Below are 26,044 nucleotides of genomic sequence, written 5' to 3'. Positions count from 1 at the left end.
GACCTGTATGGAGTGCCCACTCACTATGTGCTTGTCTTGGCTAATTCACAGGAGGTAAACGGGAGGAGGTAAACGGGACATAGTCTCTCTGCCCTTAACAACTAGTATATAAAATTGAAAAAGTAATATAAGACTCCAGCATGATAAATCTGAGTTGACCTTTCCCCACTGTACTGTCTTGGCACCTTTGTTGAAAATCAATTGACTGTATATATGTATTCTATTTCTGAACTCTATTCTATTCCACTGATCTGTTTCTCCTCACCCCGATACCACACCACCTTATTTACTAATTACTATATAATGAGTCTTAATATCAGGTAATGAATGTCCTCCAACTTTGCTCTTCTTTTTCAAGACTGTTTCAAGATCTTAGGCCCTTTGCATTTCAATATGTGAATTTCTACAAAAAAAATCTGATGAGATTTTGCATTGAATCTATAAATCAATTTAGAGGTAACTGGTATCTTAACAATCTTGCATCTTTTGATCACTGAATGTGATATATCTTCCCATTTTTTTAGGTTTTCTTTAATTTGTCTCAGCATTGTTTTAAAGTTTTTAGTGTCTTGTGCATCTTTAGTTAAATTTATTCCTAGGTATTTTAGATGACATGCAAAATGTCACTGCATATAATTTTTTTTAAATTTCATTTCCCAACTGCTGGTTGCTAGAATGCAGAAATACAAATTAACTTTTTATATATTTGAACTTGAACCTAAAACACCTTGCTACTTTCCTTATTCGTTTTTTGTTTTGTAGCTTTCTTAAAATTTTCTACATGGGCAATAATGACATCTGTAAATGAAGTTTAATTTCTTCCTTTCCAATCTTTCCTTGCCTTATTGGGCTGAGTAGGAATCCTAGTATATTGTCAAATAATCATCCTTGCATTGTTCTTGATCTTAGGAAAACTACATTCAATATTTTATTATCAAGTATTATATTAGCTGTATAGTATATTTTTCATATGTTTATCAGTAAATTCTCTTATATTCTGGGAGTTTTTATTTTGTCAAGTGATTTGAGATGATCATGCTGTTGTTCTCTTTGATTTGTTAATGCAGTAAATTACATTGATTGGTTTTTAAATGCTAAATCAATGTTGCATTCCTGGAAAAAAGTACCCTGGTCATGGTGTATTATCTTGGGTTTATATATTGCTTACTTCAGTTTGCTAATATTTTGTTGAGGATTTTGCTCTTTTACTCATGAGCAATATGGTTCCTAAATTTATCTTGTAATGATTTTTGTCAGGTTTTGATAAGGTTATGCTGGCCTCATTAAAAGAGCTGAAAAGTGCTCCCTTCCTTCTATTTCTAAACTATTTCAGAAAATAAAAATATGTTTAAGATTGCTATTATTGGGCTTCCCTGGTGGCGCAGTGGTTGAGAATCTGCCTGCCAATGCAGGGGACACAGGTTCGAGCCCTGGTCTGGGAAGATCCCACATGCCGCGGAGCAACTAGGCCCGTGAGCCACAACTACTGAGCCTGCGCGTCTGGAGCCTGTGCTCCGCAACAAGAGAGGCCGCGATAGTGAGAGGCCCGTGCACTGCGATGAAGAGTGGCCCCCACTTGCCACAACTAGAGAAAGCCCTCGCACAGAAACGAAGACCCAACACAGCCATAAATCAATCAATCAATCAATAAATAAATAAAGACTAAAAAAAAAAAAAAAAGATTGCTATTATTTCTTCCTTAAATGTTTTTAAGAGTTCACTGGTGAAGCAATCTGGGCCTGGAATTTTAATTACCAATTGCTTTGATAGGTTTCAGGTTATTCAAATTTCTATTTCTTATGTACATCTTAGTAATTCATATTTTTTTAAGAAATTTGTCCATTTCACTTTTTGGCATAAAGTTGCTTATAATATCCTGTTTGTTGTTAGTCTTTAAATGAATGAGGGGTCAGGGTCAATTTCATTACCGATATTGGTAATTGGGTTATTGTATTTTCATTATGATGTAGTTCAAAATATTTTCTAGTATCTCTTGTGAATTTTTTTCTTTGACCAATGGATTATTTATTTATTTTTATTTATTTATTTTGGCCGCACAGTGTAGCTTGAGGGATCTTAGTTCCCTGACCAGGGATTGAACCCGGGCCCTCAGCAATGAAAGCGGGAGTCCTAAGCACTGGACCGCCAGGGAATTCCTGACCAATGAATTATTTAGAAGGCTGATTAACTTCTGAATTTTTGGAAATTTTCTAGATATCTTATTGCTATTAATTGTTAATTTACTTCTATTTTTGGTCAAAGAGCATACTCTAAAGATTTCAATACTTAAATTTTGCTTTGAAACTTATTTTATGGTCCAGTGATTGGTCTATTTTGGTGAAAATGCCATGTACTCTTGAAGTTGTTGGGTGTAGTGTACTACAAATGTCAATTAGGTCAAGTTGGTTGATAATATTGTTCAAATCTTTTACACTCTTACTGATTTTTAATATACTTGCTCTATCAGTTGCGAAGAAAATGGTGATAAAACCCATAACTATTGTGGATTTCTCCCTTTCTTTAGTTCTATCAATTGCTGCTTCATGGGTCTGGAAGCTTTGTTGTTAGGTGCATGTAAAGTTAGGGTTGTTATGTCTTACAAGGAATTGATCAATTTATTATTATGAAAAGATACTAATTATCTCTGGTAATATTCCTTGTATTGAAATCTTCTTTGGTGTTAATATAGCCTCACCAACTTTATTATGCTTACCTTTTGGATAGTATATCTTTTCCTTTCTCCTTTAACTTTTGGCCTGTCTCTCTTTCTATGTAAAGTGCATCTCTTGTAATCAGCATATAGTTGGGTCTTGCTATTTTATCCAGGCTGCCAATCTCTGCTTTTTAATTCAAGTTTTTAGTCCATCTCCATTTAATGTAATTTTTGGTATTACTGGGTTATGTTTACCATTTTGAGTTGTGTCTATTCTTTATTTCTTTGATCTTTTTCCTTACTTCTTTTGGGTGAATTTGTTTTCAAGTAATAGTTAGTCTTATCTTTTTTTGTGATACCTCTTCATTCTTTGTCTTTGGAGACTGTTCCAAGGATTACAGTATGTATCATTAATTTATTACAGTGTCCTTTGAATCAATATTATACTGCCTCATATATAATGTAACAACCATACGATAGTATAATTCCACTTACCCACTCCTGTCAATTGTATATTTATAGTCATATATTTTACCTCTATATTTGTTGTAAACCTCACAATACATTGTTACTGTGTTTGCTTTGTTTTACACAGTCAATTGTTTTTTTAAAAAAAAAAGAGGAAAAAACCTTTTCTTTTTATCCATGTATTTACCATTTTCAGTAGTTTTCATTTCTTCCAGCAGATCCAAATTTCAATCTGGTATCATTTACTTTCAGCCTAAAGAATATCTTTCAGCTTGTTTTGTAGTGCAAGTCTGCTGTTGATGAATTCTTTCAGCTTTTGTTTATCTGAAATTATCTTAGCTTTATCGTCCTTTTTGAAGGATATTTTCACTAGATATACAATTCTGTATTGGCAGTTATTCCCATTACATTACAGATTTCATTCTAGAGTTTTCTGGCCCATATTGTTTCTGATGAGAAGTCAACCTTTATTCTTTTTGTTGTTTCCTGTTTGCAATGTGTCTTTTTTTCCCCTGGCTGCTTTTAAGATTTTTGTCTTCACTTTTGACTTTCAGCAGTTTGACTATGATATGCTTTGGTGTGATTTTCTATCATTTACTCTGCTTGGATTTTGCTGAGCTTTTTGGATATGTGGGTTGTTGTTTTATGCTGAGTTTGGAAAAACTGTGGCCATTGTTTCTTCATAAGCGGCCTCCCTCCATTCTCTTCTTTTTTTCTTCTGAGATTCCTATTGCATATCTGTGAGACTGCTTGATACTGTCCCTTCAGTCACCGAGGCTCTGCTTTTTGTTGCTGTTTTGTTTTTTCTTTTAATCTTTTTCTCTTTTCTTCAGTTTGTTTATTTTTATTTTTAATTAATTAATTAATTAATCTTAGTTCCCCGACCAGGGATCGAACCCATGTCCCATGCAGTGGAAGCGTGGAGTCTTAACCACTGGACCTCCAGGGAAGTCCCTGTTCTTCAGTTTGGATGATTTCTTCTGACTTGTCTTCAAGTTCACTGATCCTTTAGTCTTTATTGTCCAAATTGCTGCCAAAGGCATTTGATGACTTTCAAAAAAATTCAGTTATTGTACTTTTTAGTTCTAGGATTTCCATTTTATTCTTTTTATCTCTCCTAAAATTCTCCTCTCTTCACCTTTTTTTGGTAAAATTTTAAAACATATTTATAATCCTTATCTGCTGATTCCAACATCTGGGTTGTCTATGGGTCTGCTTCTTATGACTAATCTTTTCCTTCACTATAGGTCACATTTTCTTCTTCCCATGTCTAGTAATTTTTTAAACTGGATACTGAATATTGTGGATGACACATTGAGAAACATTGGATTTTGTTATTTTCCACTAAAGAGTTTTGTATTTTGTTCTAATAAGTCATTAAAATACCAGCATATCACTCTCTGCTCCCCGCCCCCTGCCTTTTGCTTTGAAGGCAAATGTTAGGCATCTTATAAAACAAGCTGGAATGGAAGTAGGTAAGGGGATAGTAGACTGTTCCTTAAAATACCTTTATTTAATTACCCCGTTTTATATTTCTTTTCTTAAGTTTGCCCCGCATCCTATCTGCTGACTCCAAATCCAGAGTTTCCCCATTTTCTGACAGGCAGTCAGCCTCCTCCCTCCCAAAGCTCTCTCCCTCTGAATTCTATGCTGCAGCTTCCCATACTCTGCTTCATCAGTCAATCCTCTTCCACCTACTTTCCTTCCTCTAGAAATTGAGGCCCTCTTTTCCCTTTTCTTCATTATTGTGGATTTCTATATTTAAAAATCCTTTATTATAATTCAGTGGGGTTTATGATGAAGACGATATAAATTCATGCCTTTCTTTTTCTTAAAAAATTCTTGATATGCTTTGCCAAATTATTTTCCAGTCACTTGGACCCACTGACATTCAGCTGTAATGCATGCAATTGTTCTCACACTTAACTCTTGCCAATACTGAGAACTATCAATTTTCCAGTTACTAAATCTCAGTATCAACTTACATATTGGACTTGTCCTTGACTTGATTTATTTTGCAGAGCAAAACATGAACTGTGGTGGTTGTTTTTTGTTAACAGCACCAGAGAAAACAAATCTTCCTTTTGGGAGAAATACGTGAACTTAGATTCAAAGATTTTCATAATATATGTACAGCCATGTATGTGTTCAATTTGAAAGTTTCTGAAAACTCCTTTTTCTCTTTAGCTTCTACTTTTTAGTGAAAGCCTCATGTACTTAAAAGTAGACTGAAGGAAGTATATGCAGAATTCAAATCTAAATTTAAAGGATGTCTTAAATACAGAGTAGTTCTAAAACAATTATTTTAACCCATTGAGTTAAGATGATTTCATAGTCTCCTATACAAATGTAATTTCAGTAAATCACATCATTTGATGACAATTAACTTAGTATTGTAAAGTAGTTCTATCTAGAAAAAACCGATAAACAAAAACTAATTTTGTTGTTATAAAATAATGCCTAAAATTGCTAATATCTGTGTTACTTAAAGCATTACCATTCTCTTAAAAGTATCAATACTTAAGTGAATTCAATAGTGTTTTATGATAACCAATAATAAAGTAATTGGTAGTTCTTTAATCATTGATCTTAGTGTTCTTAAATACTCACGAAAGAAGAAATGTAAATTAAACATCTTAAAAATGTTCCATCTTTCTACTAATCAGTTTTACAAATAAAAACAATGAGATTAGTGCAATCTTTCTGGACAGCAATATATTAAGCACTTAAAAAATATCCATATCCTTTGAGCTCAATAATTCCACTTCTAAGAAAATATGCCAAGGAAATAATCATAATTGTTCATAAAGATTTATATACAAGAAATGTTTGCTACAGCATCGTTTATAATAGCAAACAAATGGAAACAATGCACATGGACAACATTTTGGGAATAATTAAAATAAACATGGCAAATTGCAGCCATTAAGGTCATGTTTTTAAAGAACATACAATGATGAGGTAATGTTTATAATGTCATGTTAAGTAAAAAGCAGAATACAAAAGTTCACCCGCTATATAATATTTGTAAAAACAACCCCTATATATCTGTGCATTTAAAACATTCTGAAATGGAATTTAACAGTGTTTTTTTCTGGGAGGTAGAATATTTTTCCCCTTAAACCTTACTGCATTTTTCATATCTCTCCAATTAATATAAATGCCTTTTAAAACCAGAAATACAAAATCCATAATTATCTTTAAAAAGCAGCACAGCAACTTAAACTTTTAAATTAACCTACACTTATCCACATATTTTATCATTAATAATTCAATACAACCATGAAAAAGGCTTGTTTGAGTTCCTATCATGTCCAGTTATTGTTCTAGACGCCAAAAACACAACAGTGGTGAAAGACATTTGTGGTTCCCATCTTTATAGAATTTGCAGTCTCAAAGGAAGACATATAAATCAAACCACCACACAAACAAATGTAGAATTACAGCTGTGTTAAGTGTTATGAAAGAAAAGTACACAGTATATGAAATCCTCAATTGGAGTATTTGACTTAGGGATATCAAGAATGAATTCTCCATGGAAGTAACAACTAAGCTCACCTGAAATTGCATGAAAAACTAATCAGATGAAGAGGGCAGGCAAGTACATTCCAGGCAGAGACAGTATTTGAGGCAGTTATCAAGTTATTGTCTCTCAACTCCAAATCCACTCTTCTTTGCCCTACTCTGTGATACTGGAGCTGGACCCTGTAAACAATTCTCTTTTGCCAACTGCCAGAATGTTAGCTTTGTCAGTAGAGGGCAACAAAGGGGCCCCGCAAGGCGATGAAGACAGAAATACACTTCCCGTCTAGGTTCTGGTCCTTCATTATTATTATTATTCACCACAGGAGCCAGCAGCCATGCAGAGGAGCTCCAGCTGCACTCTCATGCCATGTTCCCTGGCTCCCCCGCCCTGATAGTGGCTTTGCGCAGTTCCAGTCTATCTACACTCTATGGCAATGGTGGGCTTCTTCTACAGAACAGCTTGGGCCGGGCCCTATGCCAAGATTTCTTGCCACCGCAAGGCGGCATGTGTGTTCGTTCCTCTGGGTAACCACACACCTTGTTTGATGAGGTCAGTCTCAGTTTTAGACTGGGGGACTCTCCCAGCCCTAGTTCCTTTATTGTCCAGCCTTCCTGGAGATAGTAACTGCTCTCTTGACACGTCTAGACCCCTGAGGGTCCTTACTTACCCCTTTTAGTAGTTAGCTACCTCCTACAGTTTTAGTTAGCAATTCTTCCTATTACATTCCTCCCATCCAAATAACCAGTGTGGCTTCTGTCTCCTGACTTGAACCTGACTGCTATACACGGCCAGTACATGGGACTCAGGGGAGACCAGTACGGCTGAAGCAGAGAGCAAGAATGAACATGCTGTGCAATGAGGCTGGAACGGGACACGGGGGCCAGAATATGCTGGGCTTGCAGGAGAGGGTAAGACTTTTGGTCTTTATCTTAAGAGTTCAAACATATGTTATCTGAAAAGATTACAGGATAGAGAATGATTTAGAGGGGAACAGAGTGAATGCCAGGAGATTAATGAGTGGACACCTAGAGCAGCAGAGGCCCCCAAGAAAACTCTTTTCACATTACAATTATTGTACACCTTAATTTGCATTTTTCATCATCCTTCTATCTCTACATGACAGGCTAATTAACAGAAATTCAGAGGAACCAATAACTTTGGAACAGAGACCAAAACAGGTTTATTCAGAAGACATAATGTCAGTCAGTTCTGCCTTTTCATAACTTCTTTATCAAATACAGATAGACTTTATTATTTTATTCACGTTCTATAAGACTTGATCAGCTCAGAGGGCATAAAAGCTGGAAACTTTCTAATTGGAAACCAATCTTTTAGTTTAATTTACATTGTCTTTACAAGGTCCCATACGTCATTAATACCTTTACAGGTTTATTTACATTAAAAGATAATAGATAACAAAGTCGTCGATGGATTAATAAGCTGTCAATGACACAAGGTAGGCATGTTAACTTGATTTGTTTCGTAGACTTATTTCTCTGAAAAACAGGCTTAATTCTCATAGCATTTTGATAGAACCATTTAGATCTTTGTTCAAAATTAAGAAAAAAAAAGGGAAGGCCTTTTATTCTTTGCAAGGAGTGCATTCCATTTAATTAAGTCTGTTTTTAACTGAAACTGCCGTAACAAGGTTTGAGTGGGAAGTTACGAAGGTATCAGCTATTCAGAGATGAGTAGGTTTGTGGTTTTGCTGTAAGGATGCAGCAAAAGTAGTTTTCAAATGAGAAAGAGAAGGGAGAGGGCTCTGGATTTCACCGTACCCAGGTACCAGAAAAACACCCGAGGGGTTTTAATATCCTGTGTCCTTGGGTCGATGCATCCTATGTCTGTCTCCATCTCTTTCTGCTTTATCACACACACAGTAAGGAAGCAGAGGCCTAAGCCATTGAAAACACAATGTAAGGCCACCTCTAATACTACCTGAACAGTTCAGACACAGTGCTACTGGAAGCAGATGTTGAGACTGAACAACACACAACTACAAACGAGAGTTAACACCAAGGATCTGATGCCAAAATAATAGAGCGAGAATAATGATAAATGTGCTCTAAACTATAAGCTTCAAAACGCCTGTTCACATGACAGTACTTAATGTCAGCTATATATACTAATAAAGTACTATATCTTTAATTAAAAACCAATGGTTATAACTCTACAAGGGCTTCAGCTAAAATAATCCTTAATTAAAGTTTAAATAACACATTGGCTGTTCAGACCAAGAGAGCGTGATGTGAGAGAATGTGAACAGGGGACATCCTCAGCCTCAATGTCTCAGCGTCCATGTCTCCTCTTCATTCACTCATGTCACGTATGGCCTTATCTGAAGTTGCTACCCACACTTCCCTTCCTGCCCCAGTCTTTCTCCTACTTGCTGCCTTCACAACATCTACTATAATCTATAATCATTCAACTGTATTCTGCTTTACTATGCATCTCTCCATGAGGGCAAAAACTTTTAAATTTTGTTTACTTCCTCTAGAAGAATTCCTGGCGCATGTTAGATGCTTAAAATATTTCCTGGACAGATAAAGAAATGATTTGAGGGTTGACTTTGTGCCAGATGCCGTGCTGATCACTTTATGTATCTCATTTACTGCTCACCACAATCTTGTAAAGTAGAATATTTTGTAGGTGAAGATAGAGATGCAGAGTGGTCAGCTTGTCCAGGGTCACACACCTAGTAAGTGACAAGGCCAAGATTTGAATCCAAACATGTTTAATGCTAAAGCCCTGGTTCTTAGCTATGATATTATGTTGCTTCCATCTGAGAGCTGGCACGGCTGAAATCCTGGAATATACACGTTTGGCTTTTCTATTAATGTTCTCGGCAAGCTGCTTTCTTGTTGATCTTTTCTAATCCTCTGGTCCAATATAGGGTTTAGAAAAGCAGGGGAGATAATCTTGTAGCTAGGGCCAAAAACAGCATTAAAAAATCTGCTTGGAAATCCTATAGGGAACCTCACACCATAAAAATATTGTAAAACAGTCTGTTGTTGTTGTTGCTTTTTAATAAGAAGCACAAATGAAGGACAAGCAGCCAACATTCTAAAATAACAGGACCCTTTCTCTCACATTTGGTTCAGTTCACCTAGAGAGTGAGAAAGCAGGTCTGTGCCAGAGGCATGCCAAACACAGAATCTGCACTGCAAAGGTAAAACGATGGAGCTGCTCTTGTCCTCCAGTACAGGGCAGACGGCGAAGTCTGGTTTGTGGAGGTCAGTGAACACTGCCTGGGGCCTTCTGTTTGAGACAAGTAACGGGTAACAGAAGAGCTGGCTTCCCAGGACGCTTGACAAGATGAGAGGATATAAAGGAAGCCTGCTGGGAAGAGAAGCTGAAGACAAGGAAAGCCCCGCCCCCAAGTTTATCTCAACAGAGCCAGTTGGTGGCCCATAATCCTGCTCCTTTCCTATTGGATGGGAATTGTGTCCAGAGGGAGAAAGACAACACAGGAATCTGAATTCCTATTCTGGCCCGTACAGTGATAAGCACCTATACATTTCAGCAATCTGAGCCTTAAGAAAAATACAGCAGGGGCAATATTTAAGATGACTGAACCCTAAGGTTATAACGTGCTTTAGTCATTTAGATGGAGCCTTAGAAATAAAAATGATCCTTGGCGTTACATTTGGTAAAACTAAATCTTGATCTACTCCTTGTCTGAGTTTGTACTTGGACGCAGATGATCTTGATTGGATTATGTAAAAGATCTAATTTGAGCTGTTATTAAAAATTCTGAAATACAGAAAAAACTACTCCAAGGCTTAAAAAAGTAATTTTGTACTAAGTTTAAATCAAACTCCCCAACTTCAAAGCTATATGCTGACGTGCAGTGTTGTCCCACTCGACAGTACTATATTTACAGCCTGAAACGATGATGCTTTTGGGTGGTTATTTTTCATGTGGGAAGTCACACTAACACCCTGGAACCACCTGCATATATCTTAAAGCTAACTTTTCTCCTACCAGAAAATGGTCCTTTTAAAACTTTTAAAAAGAGAGATCTTGAATGCCAAGGTGTTATAAAAAGAGAAAACATGCATTCCACATGTTCACAGCCTGCTGCCCAGCTGGGCATTCAGAGCAGGTTTTCCTGAGGCAGTTTCGTTATTGGAAAGCTTGATAAATGCTCCACCACTAGCAGACTGGAGATTTCTTTTAGGCTCATACTTCGAACTCACTCAAGTACAGAATATCATCTAGCTTTGTTATGATTACTTTTTCCTAATTTTTCAATTATACATCTTTTAGGAGTAAGGGAGCCTGTGGTTTTAGCAATAACTCTCGAACATGTGCATAAAATTGCATCGATTTGAGTCAGGCTTTTTGCTAACCAAAGAGAGTTAGCCCCGGGTGTGGGTCTTCTCAGTTTCTCGACCCAAGGGCCTTGGTTTCCTCAGCTACAAAGTGAGGGGAGTAAGGAATCGTTCCCATCCTTTTCAGTTCCAAAGGTCTACTCAAAATGGGGTGTGGAATGCCCAAGACCCAACACTCATCTGTGAAATGTCTAGCAGAGGTCTCAGGATTTCTGATAGACTGAATAAGCATTTCAGAGTCATTTGACAGTTTTGGCATCAACTTCCTGATGAACCTTCATTATCTTTGGGAAGGAAAACTTAACTAGTTATAAACTCGTTTTAAAATTTATGATCACAATAAGTGAGCTGCTGATGAATGGTCAACCAGGAGGATTCCCTTCCTTTTGCAAAAACATCTAATAATCTTCCATTATCTTCATTTTATTCTTTAACAGAAAAATTTACATGAGTGATAGATTTGTATTATTAGTTATTAACAAACAATACTGACATACCTCGATGCCTTCACGCTAAGCTTATAAAACCAAAGGGATATTGGGATGGCTCTTTGTGCAATAAAGTATTCTTCACCAAAAGTTTCATGATAGGGTTCACAAAAGCCCCCTGGTACAGAGAACTCGTCTGATGGGTACTTAACTCTCAAGGCAGCTATCCACTGTGAAGTGAAGCGGTTCAATACTGCATTTGCTCTAATGTCATATACTTGATAGAGTTGGTGAAATTGTTTTAGGAAGAAGATATAAATTATAAGTAAATGAACAACTATATGTGCTGGGCTTTTAGTGTATGATTGATATCACAACAGCAACTTGAGTAATTAGATTTTGAAATAATTGGTGTGAAGGCAAATCACAAGCAAAGTTGGGAATGTGCCACTCGATTATTTAATTTCTTTCTCCTGCCCTGACTATAAATCAAAACATTCTCAAAATTGTGGCAGAGGAAAAGCTGAATTAAAAGATTACTGGAAAATCCAGATTCTAAATAGAAGTAGGTTATTTTCGTTGTTTGTTTTTAAGAAATCATTGTGTAGTAAGGATTATCTGAATTATAGCACTATTAATAGTGTTGTTAGGTAATGTGTTTATGGAAGAAAATTAGAGCTTTGTGAGCAATTAAAAAACTTCCTTGTGTGTCATATGGTGTCAGTTATTTAATGCTTCCTCATGATATCCCTGATTCAATACTGGTTACCATGTGATTTTTCTGTTTGCACTTGTCTTTTCTGCTAGACTAAAACTAAACTCTTCTCAAGTAGGGCCCCTGTCTTATTCATCCTTGGTTTTTCTTAGGAGGCATTTTGAAAAACAGGGCACTTTTAAAATTTATCTAAATGATTGTGTATGGGTGGGTGTTGGGGGCAGGATGCTAAATGACTCACAATCACAGGAATCCCACACAACGAAGAACTGCCCTGTGACCTGAACTTTCTCACATCCTCCTAGACACATGACATGTAAACCCAAGTATTTTTTGTACAGTTTTCCTATGTACTTCCAGGGTTTACTTGGATTTCTAGGGTTCAGCTACTGTGGAAATTAAGAGAAAATTGTACTCTTTGGTGTTCAGAACTTTACCAAGAGTTTTTCACCATTTGGAAAATCCCGTGGCCAATCACATGGGCAGTCACATTATTTGAGTTGACAATCAGCACTTGTCAGTCTGTATTTGTAGCAGCTGAATTCACAGTGATCCCATGTCTACATAAAAATATACTTATTTAGTTCTTACTTCACATATCACATATAAAGAAACAGTGTTCATGTTACCCGGTTGACTACTGTTTCCCTTCTTTTAAGTGCAAAATGATTCATTATAATTGGGTGTGAACATCTGGCCACTTTATTAGGCCTTCTATTTTAGCTGTTCTTGAACTTCTTATGTTTTTATATTATTGACATTTTGTTTCTAGGTAGATTATATTATCTATGAATTTTATTTTAGTATTTGATATAAAAATGGAGCATTGGGTCAGACAGTACTGAAGACCACTGATTTAGTAGATTCCTGTACAGCTGTCTCATTTTGCAGAAAAGAAATGGGACACTAGAGATGAAATGATGCCCCCAAGGTCATACAGTTGATTAAGTAGTCTTTTGTTGAGTAATGAATATACAGCTATAGCACAAGTAATTAACATTCCAGATTCTAACACCCTGGGATATATATTCTATCACATAATACAAAATACCAGGAGTTAAAATAACTTGGCCTACACTTTAATAACATTTCCTTTGGTCACCAATTATCCCTCCCTTATCCCAGCAAAAGTGTCCACAAAGAAAATTTCTTTAAACTGGAATTTTCTTTTTCCTGATGATCCCAATACAGACTAGAACTATACTTTTTAGATTAAAAAAACCCTCTGATTTAGTGCAGGGCTAGATTGCACACTTCTTCTTTAGCCTTGTCACCTTCCTCCCCGCCCCCACCATCCTGCGAGAAGACCGCTTGAATCTGTGGACACCATAAAAGAACAATCTCTCCCTTCCAACAACATCAACAGTAGCAATGACTGTCCCAGTGGGTACCTTGGCATCCTTTTCTTCTATGTCTTCCTAAGCAACTTTACTTAAGAATAACTGACCTGTGACCCCGCAGAGTGCCTTTGAAGGTTCCTCAAGTATTGAGATCTTTTTCTCACGGGGGGCAAGGGCTGGTTTTTCACTGGCAGAATCAGTGGACGAGCTGTCCTTCTCACAGCCGTTCACGTGGCCATTCTGTATCTCTGGCGGCGGTGGCGGCACTGGCCCTGCTTCGGGCCTCTCTGCCTTGTCTTTAGCATCTTTGTTGCCTTGATGCTGCTTGGACTTGCTTCTTTTTCTCTTATTGTTCTAGAATCAGAAACAAATGAGAAGATAAGATTATTCAGCTCACACCCTTGAAATAGAAGGTGAACCCAAGAGACCAAAATAAGATATGTTACCCCTTTTTTGTTTTCTGGTTCTTCTAATAGAATGGGTGACAACACCTACGTCTTTATTAACTACCCAAGTTAATGTAAATATCTTCTTCCCTACAATGAGCTGTATAAACTTTTACCTCGTAAGCATAGTAAACAAAAAGTTTTCTTTAAAAGCAAAACAGCAGCAGGAAATGGCTTCAATAGCTGACACATTATTTGAGCACCTTGAGTTGCTACATATCTGAATGGTCATACAGTAGAGTCTTGTGATAACTGCCCTGGAAGAACTTGAATTCAGTTATTGTGTTATTGGAGAAGAGGTCTCATTTCCTAAAGAGACGATGGCAGGGGGGCCTCAGGGAGGACACTAAGGTTCTGATCCTCTTGGGCGGGGGGAGGAGAGGCAGGGGGAGGCCTGGTACAAAAGAGGCAGGCAAGTCCCTGCAAAAGGAGGAAGTAGAGTCAGATCCCCAAAGTCCAGGTTGGGTCTAGGAAAAGGCACCAACCAACCAGGAGATCCCTGGCTTGCTGTCACTGTCCAGGAATCATCCCCATGAATACTTAAGCTGGAGTGGACAACTGCTACAAAGGAACGCCAAACCCACGTGGGTCCACCTGGATTCGCATCGTGCAGCTAGCTGTATCTGGATCTCTCGGCTGCTACCTGAACGGCATTACAAGACTTCAATTACATTTAATTCAAAATAACACAACCCTGCATTCTAGATAATTGAAAATGTTTAGACCTTGGTGCAGGCCTCAGCCAATGAGAACAGACATGGGGCCCATCAGGGCAGACCCTGTCCCGCCTGTTGCATCAGTGTCCCACCAGCTAAACATCAGCCCGGCTTTGTTCTTCAACACATTTGGAAAAGAAGTAAAAAGAAACAGTTTTCTCTTGATTCTCCTCCCCACTCTCCTTCTTTTCCTTTGAAGCCACGATCATGCCCCTGAGTAAGGGCTCCTCCAGGGGAGAGAAGTGCACTGACTGAGTGAAGGAAGGCCCAGGGGCACTTATTCCCACACAAGCCCTGCGTCTCCCGGGCTGGGGAGAGTTTTCCCACTGAACCTCTAAGAGGGAGGCTTAGTAATGAGTTGGGTCTGCAGCTGCCATCTACTCTATTTTTCACATCTGAGAAATTTCATACCCAAACCACACATCTGAAATTCTTCCAGGTAAGTATAAATACTGCCTTTCAATCACCTGCAAATTGTCTTCATCTCACATAGAAGCCTGGGAAGCTATGATTAAAGACAAGCAGAGATTGTCAAAGACGGTGGCATACAAAGGTTAAAAAAATTTTTCATAATTCTTCCTATTCTCCATGAAGCTACGAGGAGAAAAAGGAGGAAAGGATCATTCCAGTAATTTCAGTAATCTTGGGATTTTAGGAAAGCAGTACTGCTTTTTTGTGTTTGTTTAAAACCTGTGCCACAGGCCTGTGATCTTCCCTCAGTGGGAAGGGTATATCCTGGGATTCCCAAAACACAAGGCTTCTCTGGGAATAGTGGGAATGGGCGGGGCAGTTACTTTGAAAAGAGAAGCGGACTTTTTGTGAAAGTCACGAAACAGGTTACAGGCCAAGAACAAGAAGGAAGCAGCACCTCACTGGAGCTAGTGAGCGCCTGTGAACACTCACAAGACCAGAAAGGCATGTTCTGGAGACAGAGGCCAGTGTGTGCGCTGCATACCACATGTGTGCCCAGAAGTCGAGACTGTGTGACTAGACAAGAAAGCAAAATAACTTCAGAGGGGCAGAGTAAAATCTCCGCTCTGTTCTCAAGGAGCAGTCAGTCTGTCAGGGTTCGAAAGAAGGGAAAACAGGTCCCTTACTTACTATGGCTTTAAGGCGCTTTCTTTTTTTCTTCCTTTATTAAAAATCTAGCTTATTAGAACTCAGGAAAAAAGTATCTCGGGGCAGCCCTGGACAGATTCTCTCAGCTGGAAAAACATGTGAAAATATACTTAGGGCTTTTCAAGTATCTTTAAAACACTCCTTAATTTTTTCCTTTGTGCTACAGGATACGTTCAGGCAAGTTAATGTCTAGAATCCTTTGAATTCTCCGGTTGGGCTCGCCTTAATACTTAAAAAGAAAACTCTGGGATTTCTAAAGCACACCTGGTGGTTAAAAACACTTGAACAGAAAACAAGGGCATTAGTAGGGAGGGTGGCTGGTAATGTAAGAGAGTCGTGAATCTGGAAGCTTCCTGGGTGTACATATTAACATATTTGAAAGAAGCACAAAATTGGCAGCCTTGTTAAAATGATAACAACCATGAAGGTTCTGATGGAAGATGTTACTAATGTACAATCAATATCAATCTTACCTTCTTTTTTCCTGTCATATTCCATTCTTTTAGAACTTGAATTGCACTGCCTAGATAAAGACAAAGAATCTTCAACATGCATTCACGTAATAAAGCACCACACAAAATTCATCTCTGTCTTTCCATCTTGGTAGCGATTTTTTTTTCAGCTTTTTCATTTGTTTTGATACATCCTACCTTAATAAAAATGCCAGTTTCATTTTTTATTTCCAGATTTTCATTAAATTCACCGCATGACCTTGGTTTTATCAAAGTATTAAGCCCCACTACATGAAGCTTACTTTGTTTTATCATTATGTTGTCTTAGAGAAAATGAAATATATCTTGAGAATTTTCTGATAGCTTCATTGCCATAGGTAGAATTAAAATTGTTCTTTTTGATATATGAATCAAAATACCTCTAATCTTCCGGGCTAAACACGAGATTCTGAATATTATTAACCATGTGAATCCTAACTTTTTGTTTGGCTATTCCTGCTCATTTTCTGCCTCTACTCATTATGTTCACAACCTGCAGGGTGATAAGAAGGACAGATGATCTGATCTTAGCTTTGCTCTCATCACTGTGAATAGGGATGGGATGCAGTCTTTGCAAGGTTCCACTTTGAAACAAAAGAAGCTCATCAAATAAGTTGAGTCCTTGGTTCTGTCAGTGCCATTCACATGCATACGTGGCATTGCTCAGATGCAGAGGAAAAGCCTAACTTGATTAAATTAGAAAACATTTTAAAAGAAATGCTTAACCACTGGTCAGCTACAATAAGTATCTTCATGTAGTCGAAGTAAGTTCTTCACTCATTCCAACTATGCTGGGGGTAATTTCAACAATAAGTTATTGGTAATGAGTAGACCAGTTGTTCTCATTTAAATAGGTGCTTCTAAAAGAGTAGCTCTTAAATGCATCCTTTTAACAATTTTAAGCATTCTCATACAGTCTCATTATACTAATAGTTCTCTACAATGAGTGTGTTGGCTAAACAAAGATAAACTTCAGGCCGGTCTTTATAACAAATTTCAAATTAGTAGGGCCCCAATTATTGAGTCTACTGTTACTGTTTGATAAGTAGAAGGCCATAGTGTTTGGACTAACGTTCAGAAAGGCTAATTATTCCTATCCATTCAGAATTTCCAGTTCAATGCCCCTCTTAGGCCTTTTGCGTTACATGTACTTGAAATAATCAGACTGCACTTAAAAGTAAGCTATAATTCAGTCTTTTTATTAACTGGGCTGGTCTTTTTCTAATTTGCCCAGAGAATTAACGTTTCACAGTATTTTCCTTTTGAAGAACTTTAGGAAGTCACTTTCACTAGGTTACTTCGTAAGTCACACCAGTGGCTAATAATCATTAGGGTAGTTCTTACTTATAGCTCAACTTCAGTTTTCCAGATAAAATTAAATTTAAAAAAATGTTAAATACTGTTCTTTTTAATCAGAGGAAGGAGGTGAGTTGCTTACTGCTTTCAACTGCAATATTCAATTATTCCTCTAATTTGCATAGTTTGACATAAATTCTATTTGCAATTTGCACAACAAGCTTTTACAGGGTAATTCTGAAGAAGAAATAACCATGTTTACAGACAGTTTTGGAATCGTTGTTATTAAACTTTAATTATACTGAAACTGCTTGAAGTTTTTAAAGCCGCTCAGAAAGAGTGCTTTTAGTGTGCCTCGTAAATGATTCTTAACAATTATTTCTGATTTTCAGTGATTTTTAAATAAGTTTTCTGAGTGGTCCCCATCCAAAGTGATATGAGGTTTCTCAGCAATCGATGAGTCTTTAAAAATGAGACCTCAATACCAACAAGGTGAAAATGTCAAGGACAAGCATGGTGCTCCATTTAAATATGATTGGATTTGATGACAGTCCCTCAGTTACTGAGTATCTGTGCAACTCATCAGGGGTCACTCTGTAATAAAAACTTTCACGATGGAGAATGTCGGGGCCTCAATCCAACTGAGGCTGGGGAGGCATGGGGATAATAACCTTTTTCCTTTCCTAAAGCTTTTTTCCATGTGAGTGATGTTGGCAAGTGAAACCTGAAAAGAGTTTATCTGAGCCAGGATATGCATGTTTCCCCCAATTTTTTCTTGAGACAAACTGCACTAAATGCTGCAAAGGTGGAGTAATAATTACATTCTCTGTATTTATATCTGGTGAGTAAAGATTCTTGTACATGAAGCAGGAAAAACAGTCAGAAAAGTTATGCACCGTGGGTCTGCTTGCAGGTCTATTTTGAATGATAATCATTTTTAATTCAATTAGGACCCTAAACCCTGACTGCAGATATCAGAATATGAGTTTGTTGCCTGGTTCCAAGACCTTGCCTGAGATGCAACTGTACTATATGTAGAAACTTAGGAAGATTATTCTACTCCTAGGAAAGGAAGTACATCAAACTGTCCTTAACAAAGTGTAACTAGGGTAAATCCAAGGAATGTGCTGATAGGTCTTCCCTGACCTTTCGGTCAGATTATGTTTAGTTAGTCCATACTAACAAAACAGAAACTAATGCTGGGACAGAAGACATATGATAACTAAGGACAGGTATGAGATCTCTGTTCATAAATGGAACTTTAATTTGAGTAAGAGAGAAGAATTTCCCATAATTTATAGGAAATCTAAAGCAGTAGGTTATACATTTATAGAATAAATACATTCCTGAGACTTTAGATTCTATACCGTCACTGGCAATGGGCTGTCCAAAAAAACAAATTTTTTTAGACAGCAAAAAGTTCTAGAGGTAGATAAGATGAACTGATATTCTGATTAATTAGGTAATCTCAAAATCATAAACTAAGGATATTAAAGACTAAACCAGTCCTCTCAGGCTACATAAGCATCAAGTTCAAGGATTCCAGTCGTAAGGCCAAGTAGAACTATGCTGGTTGAAGAGTTGAGAAGGCTTCCCAGATCAGGAGTAAAGTACATAATCCTCCATTAACAAGGGCACCATCAAATAAAGGACATGTTTAGTAACAAATTGGACAGACTGGTTGACAATTGAATTAGTAGCATTATAATAGGTATCCTTTGCAAACTCTCTACAGTCTGACTTTTTTTTTTCCCCAATGAGGAAAAAAGAACTTCCAAATTCTGCTCTTAATATGTAGATGTGTTTTTAAAACCTAGCACATTTTAATGAAAATTAAAGTATTAGTGAATAATTGGTATTCAATGCATTCAAGGAAAAAGATACAGAATATATGGAATATCTAGTTCTAACATCTTCAGGTTCAGGGGACATGTATACTTACCATCCACGAAGGCCTGCACTGCTTTATCTACATTAAAATCAAACTGTTGTAGCACCAGAACTATTTCATTATTGCTTTTGTTGGGAACAACTGATCGAACCGCATAGATCTGCAAAGGAGAGGAAAAGAAAGAGAAAGGTAAACATTTTGAATATTTTTCATCCATATTATTCTCTCACTGGATAGAATAATAACTGTTAGAAAGGCCTTGAAAAGCCAACTAATCTACCTTCTTGCCATCAAGCATACTCAAGGCATTTCAGACCACTAAAAATTAATCCTGGTGATCACCTTGATAGCCTCGTTACCTGAATACACATTTCTACAGAGACGTCCTTGTTAGGACTGGAGTAGCACGTGGGAAAAGCCAACTCTGGTTTTGCAACCTACTCCCCCCACCAACCTACCCCCAAGACTCCAAATGCACCCAAGGTGTACTTTCAGTGAGGACACAGATAGTTTTCTGTCTCAGGCTCTCTTCTCCGTGGGCTCAGGGTGGATCTGTGGAAAATTTACAGAAATAGCCTCATGCCTCAGCTTCTCTGATCTGCACAGTGGAGACAGTCATAGTGAGGTTCACAGAAGCGTGTTGTGAAACTCCATTAATTTTTATAGAGATATAAAACGTGGGGCATTGTATTTTTGAAATAGCAATCTTAGCCATAATACGGAAAACGTTCCCCAACACACTTCTGAAAATCAAACACTGAAAACAGTAAAAGTAAATACATATATGAGAGCTAAGGATTTCAACAGGTTAAGCTGATATTCAATTTTTAATGACCTATAAAATTCAAATTAATCAAATTTTGCACATGTTTGCACTCTTTCTTCTTGCCTAATAGAATTAATTGACCTTCATCTCACAGAACTTGCAATTACTACAGGACGCTCTATCCACTTCAGCAAAACCTGGCTCACCCAGCTTCCTCTCAAGGGGATTACTGCAGCCACTACTGACAAATATGAGAGTACTACATGGGGCCAAGGTGAGTGGCATCCATAATGACGACCACAAAAGCACTGCACAATCCTTACATGTTTTCATCAATGGTTAAATTGAGTTTTAGAGTTACATGCAATTTATTGTAATCAGATTCATGGACTATGGATATATGTGTATGATAATGTGTAAAGTGATTCTATTGCCCAGAACACTCAATTAAGCAGCATAGCCTATTTCCTAATTATGTTAGAAAATAGACAGCCTACTCCATATCGATCTACATGTAAGAGTATTTAGATTATAATGAGAAAACAGCACAAGATATGGGTTTATAACTTGGAGAGGTTCTGACATTATAGAAAGCTGGCTTTGAATCTTGACATTCAGAAATGCTACATATGTAGGTATTGTCAAGGACTCTACACACACACACACACACACACACACACAGTTGTATATATGTGACAAGAGTCCTTTGATTTTTTTCTCTACTTTACGGTTCTTAGTTTTTCTAGCCTCTATTTTAAAAAATATTTTTAACTTCTTCAAATCTAAGTTCTTTCTCACTTCTTCTCTTGCTCTGTTTAAAAATCCTTTCAGTGAATAATTTTTGAATGTCTATTGTGTGACAAGGCACCAAACTTCCTGTAACTTATAGACTAGAGGGGGATACACATATTGTTCAAATGATCACACAACTAAATACATACTTATATGCTGTGATAAATGCTATAAATCATAGGACAGGGAGACGACTTTATATAGGTATGCTGACATCTGAAGGACAGGGGAGAAGCGATGGGTGGGAGGTTAAGAGGAAATGCATCTTAGGCAGAAGGAACAGCATGAATGAGGAGCAAGTTACAGGTGAGGGAGTATAGAGGGAGGCAGAAGCTGAGGCTTCCAAAATACAAAGATGAGGCCAGAGGCGGGCATGGACCAGATCACGCAGCCTACAAGGCTATGCAAAAGACTTAGGTCTTGTGAGCATCCCTCAACCATCCTTTTGTGTTGTCCTTTCTTATTCATTCATCATGTTAGAAAGATAGCTCTCTCTCTTTTCTCTCTCTCTCTCTAATTTATCCTTGTCATATACACATTTTATATGTAGATAAATGTATATTTATATATCATTATATTTAAGTTATATGTAAGTTAAGGTGTACAGTATGTTGATTTGATACATTTATATACTGCAAAATGATTACCACCATAGCATTAGCTAATACCTCCATCCCATTAGATAATTACCACTTCTTTTTTGTGGTGAGAACATTTAAGATCTACTCTCAAGTATATGATTCAGTATACAATCACCACACTGTGCATTAGATCCCCAGAACTTATTAATCTTGTAACTGAAAGTTTATACCCTTTGACCCAAATCTCCCCATTTATCTTTTTTTTTTTAAGAGAAGCCAAGATGGGGAGAAAAACAAGAACAAAAACACCTGCATTGACCCAGGAGAATCATTAACAGTGCATGTCCAAAACTAAATACAATTGGCCTAGCAGGCACCAGTGCGCTGGAGTTATGTATAAACATTACGTGTTGTCCTTCTAATGTAGTTCTTTTAAATAAAATTCTAGCATTTCAAGCCACTATGATTGGTTAGTATTATATAAAATTTCTTAATAATAATTACCATCATTATTACCACATCAGTCATGCCCTTCTAAATATTAACAGCAACATGGATGAACCTAGAGAATATTATGCTTAGTGAAACAAGTCAGACAGAGAACACATATGATATCACTTATATGTGGAATCTAAAAAATAAAACAAATGAATGTATATAGTAAAACAGAAACAGACTCACAGATATAGAAAACAAAATAGTGGTTACTGGTGGAGAGAGGGAAGCAGGGAGGGGCAAGATTGGGGCATGGAATTAAGAGATACAAACTACTATGAAAAAAATAGATAAGCAACAAGGATATATTGTACAGCACAGGGAATCATAGCCATTATCTTGTAATAACTTTTAATGGAGTATAATATGTAAAGATACTGAACACTATGCTGTATATCTGAAACTAATATAACGCTGTAAATCAACTATACTTCAATTAAAAAAAAAAAAGTTTTCGATCCACCTACACAGTTGTGTGATCAGTAAAGACCTAGAAGTATGGAATAAACATAAAATAGCTGTTTGCCCTGTTTCCAGTCTCTCCTCTGCAAAACATAATTTATTTTATTATGTTAAGGCAAAATATAATATAAACCTGAGCTTACAGAGATACTTCTTCTTTAGATGTTTATACTACTCTTGCCTGTCCCTCTTTAAAAGAAAAAAAAAAAAAAATCAACCACGGTAGGATATAGAAAACATCTATCCTTGTCACTTTATATACCCTAGCACTGAACATATCCTTAGAAAATTGTCAATAACTGAGTTCTGATATCAAATATAACTATGAATATTGCATATAACTCCTGGAGGAAGACACAATTAAAACAGGAGTGTCGAGTTTTAAAGAAAAGAGAAAAAAAAAAGGAAAAAAATAATTTCTGCCTATTCTTAGATATTCCATACTAATGTTGAATTCTAGTGAATTTCTGGGCCAAGTTTCTGCTTTGATCACAGTACTTGGCTAATGTGAAGAGAGTAGTATTGTTTCTCCACCTTTTTATTTATAAATTCACTACATTTATTTTTCTATGAAAATGTGTTTGAGAAAGATGGAGAAACCCAGGCAATCATATGCACGCATAAAAATACAGGAACCTCACAGTGTCACTATTCAAGATGTAGCAGTCATAGGGGTCTAAGCATATAAATCTAAAAAAATCCTCCTTATGAAGGAGGTTTAAAATATAAGCGGTGGATGACAAAGGCAGTGTTATAGTGAGGTTGTGCTGAAAAGCTGCCTTTGCATTTGGAAATGAAGCTCCTGGAGCAATGGATCAATCAATGCGTGACTAATGGTAGTTTGCATGCGGAGAACTCATAAAATTCACGCCTGCAGTGGCTGTTTTGCAGAGGCTGTCTTTGGTGGCGATGCTTCAGACACAAGGCCTTTACTTCACTGCCACAGCCCAAGCTGGTGAGTATGTTGCTGCAGCTTCACCCCGAAGCCCACTGTTTGCAGCTGCACATGAGTGCATCCCTCAAGGGTTCTCATGCCATAAACAGTGCGTTCCAGTGGGGTCAACCAGGCAGCGGCGCAGGATGTCGGGTGACAATATGGCCCGCTAGTTAGTGGTTCATTTAGCAACTGCTTTACCTTTCCCAAATCACATTCCCCTGTTTTGCTTTTACTAATTTAAATCTAGTTTGGCAAATTCAATTTGCTATTGAGAAATCTTCCTTTTGCACATCAGAAGTTGTTTTGATTTTAAAAGTTTTTGCACAGCAAAGGAAACCATTGATAAAATGAAAAGACAACCTACTGAATGGGAGAAAATATCTGCAAATGATATGACCAATAAGGGTTAATATTCAACATATATAAACAGCTTACACAACTCCAGAGAAAAACAAACAATCTGATTAAAAAATGGGCAGAAGAACTGAATAGACATTTTTCCAAAGAGGAAATGCAGATGGCCAACAGGCACATGAAGAGATGCTTAACATCCCTAATCATCAGGGAAATGCAAGTCAAAACCACAATGACATATCACCTCACACTTGTCAGAATGGCTATCATCAAAAAGAACACAAACAACAAATGTTGGCAAGGATGCGGAGAAAGGGGAACCCTCGTACACTGTTGGTGAGAATGTAAATTGGTGCAGCCACTATGGAAAACAGTATGGAGGTTTCTCAAAAAACTAAAAACAGAATTATAATATGACCCAGTAATTCCACTCATGGGTATATATCCGAAAAAAACAAAAACACTAATTCGAAAAGAAAACATGTGCCCCAGTGTTCATAGAAGCATTTACAATTGCCAAGATATGGATACAACCTAAGTGTCCATCAGCAGATGAATGGATAAAGAAGATGTGAGATATACATATATACACATACACATATATATATAATGGGATACTACTGAGTCATAAAAAAGAATGTGATTTTGCCATTTGTAGCAACATGCATGGACTTGGAGGGTACAATGCCAAGTGAAATAAGTCAGACAGAGAAAGACAGATACTATATGATGTTACTTATATGTGGAATCTAAAAAATACAACAAATTAGTGAATATAACAAAAAAGAAGTGGACACAGATATAGAGAACAAACTAGTGGTTACCAGTGGGAAGAGGGAAGAGGGGAAGGGCAAGATAAGAGTAGGGGATTAAGAGGTACAAACCATTACGTATAAAATAAGCTACAAGGATATACTGTACAATGTGGGGAATATAGCCAATATTTTTTTAATAATTCTAAATGCAGTATAACCTTTAAAAATTGTGACTCACTGTATTTTACACCTGTAACTTATACTGTACATCAACTATACGTCAATAAAAAATAAACATTTAAAAAATTGTTTTGATTTAACATCAGCATTCTAATCTCCCTTTCTCTCCTCTCTCTGGGGCTTTCTATCTGGCTTGGCAGGTTTTGCCCCATTCTGCCTCAGGCCCGCCCTGCTGGCATTTTGCCTACACTAAGCAGCAAGGCAGTGTGGCTTTCACGGACGTTGTTTGATTTCAGCTTCCCACATTAACCTACCTCCTCTGGGCCTGACTTGTCTGGTTTAAGAGCTGTTAGATTTCCTCATTCACACTGCACATTTCTTGAGCCTGTCTATGATGACTCCTTAGAAATTCTTCTTGGCTTACTGATGAGTCACTTAGACTATGTCTGAGTTTCAAAAAATGGTTCTGACAGAAGTTTTCAATCCACCTACACAGCTGTGTGATCAGTAAAGACCCAGTATTATCAAATAAACAGAAAATAACAGCTCCCTCTGCTTCTGGTCTCTCCCCTGCAAATTCACCCCAAGGCTGTCGCCAGACTACTCTTCTTCAAGTATAATCATGACTATTTCCCCACCTTCCTTAAGAGTAAAGTTAAATGTCTACAACCTGGCATTCAAGGCCATCAACAACTGGGCACCCACTTGCTTTTCCAAGTGCCCCTCTTGCTCTGCCCTTTATACATAAGCGCAAGCCCATTGTTGGCCCCCTACTTCTGTGTGAGCTTTGCCCTTGACCTGAGATGTGTGCACTTGCCCAAATCTTACACTCCAGCTGAAATGCCATGTGTTCCGTGAAGTCCGTCTCAACCATCCCTGCTGTAAGTCATCTCTGTCTCCTTTCAGTTCTCACAGACCTTATCAGTGGGTGTCTCCTAACCTTAGCATCTTCTACGTCACAGCCTAAGTGTCTGTGTAAGGTGTGTCTTCTAAACGGTGAGCAACATGTGGGCAAAACCCTCCTCTCAGTCATCTTTGCATTGTCACCATGCTCACCCCGAGTGACTAACAATGTGCACATAGTAGGTATTTAATAACTATTTGTTGAATGAGAGAATGCCAATTTGTACCTATACCAGGCTGCTCTTTATTTTTTGACATGTCATGCTAATATTTTTATTACTTTTCCATTAATTCATATGTGAAATTGTGCTATAGTGAGGTTTTGCTAATTGTATATAAATACGCTATAAAGCTCTCCTTCATTCTCTACCCTCTAAAACCATTTTTTTTTCATTG

The 26,044-nt window shown here is 37.3% G+C and overlaps 1 protein-coding gene across 6 annotated transcripts in view; it reads right to left on the bottom strand.

The window, feature by feature from the left end:
- The window catches only part of SPATS2L (spermatogenesis associated serine rich 2 like), a 171,330-nt gene that overhangs the window by 40,898 nt on the left and 104,388 nt on the right, over positions 1–26,044 (bottom strand). For 5 of the 6 annotated variants that reach the window (XM_059928425.1, XM_059928424.1, XM_059928423.1 and 2 more), the window contains 3 exons: positions 19,475–19,583; positions 16,219–16,268; positions 13,572–13,818 (listed from right to left, as the gene is read on the bottom strand). In XM_059928425.1, coding sequence (XP_059784408.1) covers positions 13,572–13,818; positions 16,219–16,268; positions 19,475–19,583 — 406 coding nt within the window. Of the gene's footprint in view, positions 1–13,571; positions 13,819–16,218; positions 16,269–19,474; positions 19,584–19,881; positions 19,976–26,044 lie in introns of all 6 variants that reach the window. The other variant, XM_059928427.1, reaches the window with a different exon arrangement.

The sequence above is a fragment of the Balaenoptera ricei genome, chromosome 7 (assembly GCF_028023285.1).
Source record: "Balaenoptera ricei isolate mBalRic1 chromosome 7, mBalRic1.hap2, whole genome shotgun sequence".
NCBI lineage: Eukaryota > Metazoa > Chordata > Mammalia > Artiodactyla > Balaenopteridae > Balaenoptera > Balaenoptera ricei.
Note: the sequence above shows the minus strand (reverse complement) of the source record. Positions and strands in the feature narration are given on the sequence as shown.